This window comes from Buceros rhinoceros, unplaced genomic scaffold, assembly GCF_000710305.1.
Source record: "Buceros rhinoceros silvestris isolate BGI_N320 unplaced genomic scaffold, ASM71030v1 scaffold1162, whole genome shotgun sequence".
NCBI lineage: Eukaryota > Metazoa > Chordata > Aves > Bucerotiformes > Bucerotidae > Buceros > Buceros rhinoceros.
This window is the reverse complement of record NW_010396921.1, coordinates 28,605-35,181: the sequence shown is the minus strand read 5'-3', so window position 1 is coordinate 35,181 and position 6,577 is coordinate 28,605. Positions and strand designations below refer to the sequence as shown.

General features: G+C 37.8%; 1 protein-coding gene across 1 annotated transcript in view; it reads left to right on the top strand.

The window, feature by feature from the left end:
* LOC104502098 (ATPase family AAA domain-containing protein 2B-like) overlaps window positions 1–6,577 on the top strand; it is a gene marked incomplete at its 5' end in the record, with an annotated part of 33,483 nt that overhangs the window by 26,360 nt on the left and 546 nt on the right. The window contains 3 exons of the mRNA XM_010146022.1: window positions 1,913–2,605; window positions 4,220–4,347; window positions 5,492–5,620. Coding sequence (XP_010144324.1) covers window positions 1,913–2,605; window positions 4,220–4,347; window positions 5,492–5,620 — 950 coding nt within the window. The remainder of the gene's footprint in view (window positions 1–1,912; window positions 2,606–4,219; window positions 4,348–5,491; window positions 5,621–6,577) is intronic.

The following is a 6,577-nucleotide window of genomic DNA, read 5'->3' as shown; positions in this document are numbered from 1 at the left end:
GGGAAAGATTAGATGAGCTTCAGAAAAGTTACGTGAATAGGTTGTAGTTTGTTATCGGTGAATAGTGACACCGACTGTAGAAGCCACTATCAAATCTATAAAATAGCTGGAGAAAGGGCTTTTTTTCCCCCTCAAGTCCAAGAGTTCTCCGTAAGGATTATTTGTAACAATAAATACACATTCCAAGTGCAACAATGTTTTTTTGGTTTGTTTTTTTTTCAGTGTGATTGTATCTTGAGATGGCTTTAAAGCTAAAAGGTTTAAGATTTATTCCTAATGTAGTGGTTAAACTACCTGCATACGTATGCCACTCCCGGGGAGGAAATTCTGAAGTACAACTGTGCTTCTCTGAAGCTTCTTTGAATTAATTTGCAACACTTGGACCTGCATAGTGCTTGTATCTTCAAAACAAGATCTTTGTAACTCAGCGTGAGGTTGGCAGACACAGATCTAGGACTTAATACCCTGTAAATCAAAGCAACCTGCAAATACCAATAACATTACGTAGGTGCCAAGCATAGGAGTTCATTTTGAAATGGAAGAAATGTGTTAATCTCTGGTTGCTAGTGGCTGTGTGTTTCAGTTATAATCACTTGGCCATAACTTCAGCACAACTTTTGCAAAACTACGAGCAGTCTGTATCGTTACTTGAATTTGAATGTAGAGGTTTCAGGTTTTCCCAATCTCTTCCTTAGTCTTCTGAGCTGTGTCATGTTAGTGCTTTTGAAAAGGATGTTGACAATAGTATTTGATTTGAATGGTCTTCCTTATGTATTTGCTTATTATGTTGCATTTGTGCACCCAAACCTTTTCTAGGTTAGTGCTTTAGTTGTATCTCACTACAAATAGCTTAGTAAAAAAAAAGGCTCGCTCTGAAAGAAATTTCTTACATGATTTTTCAAAAGCACAGAAAGTATGAATAAGAAATAGGAAAATAAAAAGTAAAGATGTGGAATTAATGAAAAAAAGGTTCACGTGCCCATGTTGCTTTGAGTTGCATAATATAGAGGGAAGGCATTGGTGATGAGGCTAGTTTCAGGACCTGTGCTTCCCCTTCTGCTTACAGGCTCATCACATAAATGTAGATGTGTTTGAGGTCTTGCTGTAGACAGGGTTGCTAAATGGTCTGGGTCTCCCAGGGGTGGGAATGAATGGAAGATTGAGCAGATTTAGCCAAGTTAAACAGTAAAGATGTCTTTGAATTGACAGTGGACATAAATTGAAATGAGAGGTGCTGACTGGATGTAGGGCAAAAAGCCTTTTCACTGATAGGACAACTGTGTGTTGGTACAGGCTGTGCATGAAGGTCATTTACTCTGTGTCCATGGAGGTTTTCAATATGTGGCTAAATAAAGCCTGAGCAACCTGGTCTGCCCTCATAGCTGACCCTGTTTTGAGTAGTAGGTTGGACTAGAGGCTTCCGGGTGTACCTTCCAGCCTGAATTATTCTATGAATCAATGGATTGCGCTTGGTATCTGTATTGTTGCCTAATGATTTCAAATCGCTGAGGCTCTAAAAAGGGAAAATGAGAATAACTGTCTTCAGAGTCTGCATTACCCAAATGAGAATGACTGTCTGAGCTCTACATCATTGCTTGGCTGTTTTCTTTAAGAGTTTTACCTAGACAGGTATATTAAAAACACATTAGGTAGGAAAGACTATCAAGTCTTCCTTATTTCCATAGTCTGGAGTAGGAATTGTGTACACAGCTGAGCGTTCGCTCCTTATGCTTCTGAAAGTCCTTGGTATCTGTAATTTGCTGGCATTGAAATCAACAGACAGCTTACTTTTTGCTTGAAATGTGAACATTTGATTGCCTCAGGCACACTACAGCATTTTCTAATATCCTACTCTGTTTACTGAGGGGTACTTGTGCATCTAAAAGTTCCTTTTTTTTTCATTATAACTCAGTTCGAATAAGGAGAAAATCAAGACGGCGCTCACAATGGGGCAAAGGCATTATTAAGAAGAGGAAAGTCAATAATTTAAAGAAAGATGAAGATGATGCAAAGTTTGCTGATGATGAAAACCATGGAGAGGACAGTAAATTGCTGGAAAATGGAGAGCTAGAGATCAGCACTGACTGCATTGAGGAAAACGGGGAGGAAACAGGAGATCTCTCTATGACAAATGATGAATCCTCTTGTGATATTATGGATATAGATGCAGAGCAGAGGCTGAACAATGGGACATCAGGAAAGGAAAATAATTTCGCATCCACAGAAGAAGAGAGCTCAAATGAATCTCTGTCAATAACCGACAGTGCCACCCTGATTGCTGAAAAGGAATTAAGGAAGGACTCTACATCGAAAGAGGACTGTGTGAATGGAGAGTCATCTGTGCACAGCTCAGAGGGAATACCTGTTCCAGCATGTCATAATGGTAAAATGGAATCAGCTGGTGCTGTTTCTCCCTGTGACAACAGCGATGGGTCTAGTAACAAGCAAAAATCTTCATCTGAAAATCAGCCAAAGAAGACGGAAGCTTCCAGTGAAAGTCAAGGAGCTGATCCAGTGAAAGTTGAGTTACCACACTGCAGCAATAATGAAAAAACACTACAGAGCACAGACATAGAAACTAAAGATGCTGAAGCAGATAAAGAAGGTATAGCTTGTTCTCAGTGTTTCTGTCCTTCTCTTCGTGTCCAAGTTAACGTGTGTGTATTAGATTGGAATATCTTATGTTACAATTACTATTATAGGATAATGTTTTATGAACTGCTGTCTTATTTATTTGAAACTTCTAGTATGCTTACAACATTTAATTCAACACAGATAAATTAGAAGTCCGTCCTGGACTTACTGTAGTGTTACCTTAGGCAAGTAAGTGTATCTCCATACTTAGACTATTCTGTTTATTTTTGTAGGCTTTATATGTAAATACTAGGATAACATTTAAACAATAATTAAAGATGTAAAAAATACTATAAATGCAGAGAAATATGATACAAGTTTTGGTCTGTGTTCTGTCTGATCTATATTTTGATGTATAATATGTTTTGACTCATTTTATTAGAGATTTATGATAAAAGTATCATTGACATGGGATGAAAGGCCATGAAACACCGCATTTATTCCTTTAAAAACATTGGCTCATAGCAGAAGTTAAAGCAGTTTAACTCATAGCAAAACCCAGATAAACCGTTGTTTATCTGTTGGAGAAGGTATCAGGCTTTGGAGTTAGTCAACACAGTAACAGTGCAGCGAAAAGATAAGAGAAGGAGAAGTGAAATCTTGGTAGTGCATAAAAGAATGGGCCACGTCTTTTGAAAACAAGAGACACAGTTTCCTCAGGGAAGAGAAATAAAAGCCTTATGCATGATTGCCTTTTTAATTAGCTTTTCAGAATTATCTAAAAGAATGAAATCTTCACTTCAAAAGTTAGCACTGAGATTTACAAAGCAAATGGGCTTTAATGAGAGATCTGAATTATAAGAATATCACTATATACATATTGGCTGTTTTTGTACATACGTATTTTCTCTAAGGGTAAGGAGAATGGTAGAAGAAAGGTCCTGAGAATATCAGAAGAGTATGATGTATGTTAAGAGCCTTTAGATTTCTAAATTTAGTAGTTGAATTTTCTATATGTTAAAGATGGTTATAATAACAAGCCATCCTCAGAACAAAAGGCATTTTAAATAGTTGAGGAGGAGAAAAACAGTGAATGAGTGGAGGGAGTGGATTGGGAGATACAAAAATATTTTGTTCTCCACAACGTGATTACACAACAGCTTTAATACAGAGGTGGAAGAAACCAGAAATGTGTCACAAAAGCATGAAGTTTCAGGAGTAGAGCAGATGTTAGAATTACTGCGGTGATGAAGACATGGGATGCTCTGGAGAAAAAAAAATAGTATTTCATTCATTTAAGCAGAAAGATTTTGAGCGTTAACTTAATATCTGAACTTCCCTTAAGCTGTGTAATTTGACATGGCTAAGTAGAAATGATGCAGTGGGAAAACTGTTTTGGTGACATTCAATTTTCTGTTGGGACTTCGGAGTTCAGTTTTCACGTGTATTTTCTGAACTGTGGTTTTGTGCACCTATAAACATTCAAAATTCTGCAAAGCTAATGAATAATGTGCATGGTTACAATCACGCTTGCTTGGTTCAAAAAAACTCAACAAACCAACCACGCAAGATCAAACCAAAGTGAAGAAATGAGCCGTCCATTTTGAGTGGCTGACAATGCTGATAATTGTTCTTCAAATTACAGGTATATTCAAAAGCAAGAAAACACGAAAAGTTGCTATGGAACAGTCAAAGCCCGCAAGTTTGGAGCAGGTCCCAGAGGAACCATTAGAGCCCTTACCCTCTGTAGTTGTTGACCATGACAGACTAAAGGTAATGGAACCAAAAAATAGATGGAACTGTAACAGAGTCCTTGAAAAGTGCTTCCTTTCTCTGTTCTGAAACAGCATTTACTTTAGTTTTGACTGCAAACAAGTATTACGGCAGGAGTAACTTTTGATGGTGATTTGTTGATCAATGTTTTTTGGATTAAAAGTTCATAAAACTACTGAATCCTCCTGTCCCATCATTACTACCTTTACAAACCCAGTAATGGCACAGCAGTCCATTATTTTAATTGCAGTTTTTGCAGGTACTCGTATGTGTTAATTGGACATGCCAGTTACTGGGGAGCTGCTGGGTGCCTAGTAATTAGGAGTTAACATCACCTTTTCCCTTCCCATGTATGTATATTTGGTGGAAAGAACGATTACTGGATTGGAAAGCAAATTGGAATTTGTGCTGATGTTTCGGTGTCATAGACTGAACCCTAGCTAGTTAATTTTCTTTCCGTTTTGTCTCTTTGTAAGCAAAGGAAATTTGCTATCTTCTGTTGTAGAAACTAGCTTGACCTGCTATGAAATTTAGATTCCATTTGCTGTGGAGCACAGATGATAATCTCTTTGGAAACAATAGAAGAGTTATGAGAGGAAAAGAATTCTTAAATTTTACTCCCCGCTACTATGTAAAATACACATGTTCACAGTTTTTATGAGCAGTTTTACATACGTTGTCTTCTCCCTTTTATTGTACCATTTTTCAACATTTGTGGAATTCCAAATGTGGTTTCATTTGGTACTTCTTACAATCTCTTGTCAGTGCAAGTTCTTAAAAATGTCTACCTTAGCTGTCAAAGCAGTTTTTGTGGTTTGCTTTGTCATAATTATTGACCAAGATGAAATAAGGTGAACTGCCCTTCAGACAAAACAAACATTGCCCGAACTATACTGAGTCTAAAATCTAAGACAAGAAAAAAAGTGTGGGTGTAAGTGTAGAAGGGAAAAGAGACACTGAGTCCTTTTTGGATCTACGCAGAAGCAGTGGCCTTACTGATATCCGTGTGTGGCCCATTTTATTTGTACATATCCTTCTAAAACTGGTCTTCAGAAGGAGATTGTGTTTCTGATTTGTCTTTAAAAAAATTTTTAAAAAGTGATTATAAAACCCCTCCTAACTTCACTTTTTGTTGTTCCAACAGAAACTGCTTGATTTGGTGGTTAAGAAAAGTGACAACCAGACTGTTGACCAGCTTGAGAGATTGTATTCGCTCCTTAGTCAGTGCATTTACAGACATCGTAGAGACTATGACAAATCACAGCTTATAGAGGTGATATTGTCCAGTTTCTCTTATTCTTTATCTGAATTTTGTGAGACTGTTTTTTCAAGAACTAAGTTAGTCTATCAATTTACTGTTGTACTAGGAGGCAAAAGCTTTAAACAGACTGAGGAAGATATCTATAAACAGAAAAAAGTTTATTTTAGTAATGAATAAAGCAGAGGTTGTTTCTAATAATACTTTCCTCAGCAAAGTATTAAGAATTTAACTTAAAAGAGTGGAGGGAAAAGAGGGGAGAGTTCAGCAGTATGGAGAGGCGTATGCCAGCAGAGTAAAAATGGAGTGGCAGCTGTTTCCACATTTGTGGTAGGAGTAACAGTGGATGTAAAGTGGCTGCTTCCTGGGCACGCTGGAACGCGTTGCTGTGGTTGTCCTGACTTGCAATTGTGTAACTAAGCCAAAAAACCCAGTTACGCACCTCTGCACCATGCAGTTTGCTGATTGTGACTTTCATACAAGACCTTAAAAGTTTGCAAACTTCCTCCAGGTGGGTGAGTATACTCTTGGGAAAGTCCAGTGCAGCGTGGTGTGAGCCAGTTGTTTGCTTTGCCATCATCCTTTAGCTCTAAAGCATTTGCTGTCTGCACCAACAGTCAGTTGGTCATTTCACCATTGGTGTAGGCTGGTCCTAACTCTGGCCATGCATTCCTTCCTATGTCCCTGTCCTAGCTGTAGAGGGGTTTGGATCAGCTTGCTGATTCAGCTGATATCCAGTGCTTCTGAAAAAAAGGACAACAATTGCTAGTTTCCTGTTGGATTGCTGAATGCTAAATATTTTTCTTGATGTATATTTTACAACAAAAACTTGAAAGGCCGTAGCATGGGATATTGTAGAGTTCCTGCAAAATACTTTTCAAACCATTTTCATGCTATTCCTCTGCTATCTTCACCTAAAAATATGTTGAAAGTCTGTGACACATGTTAGGTAGATTAAAGAAGCGTTTATTC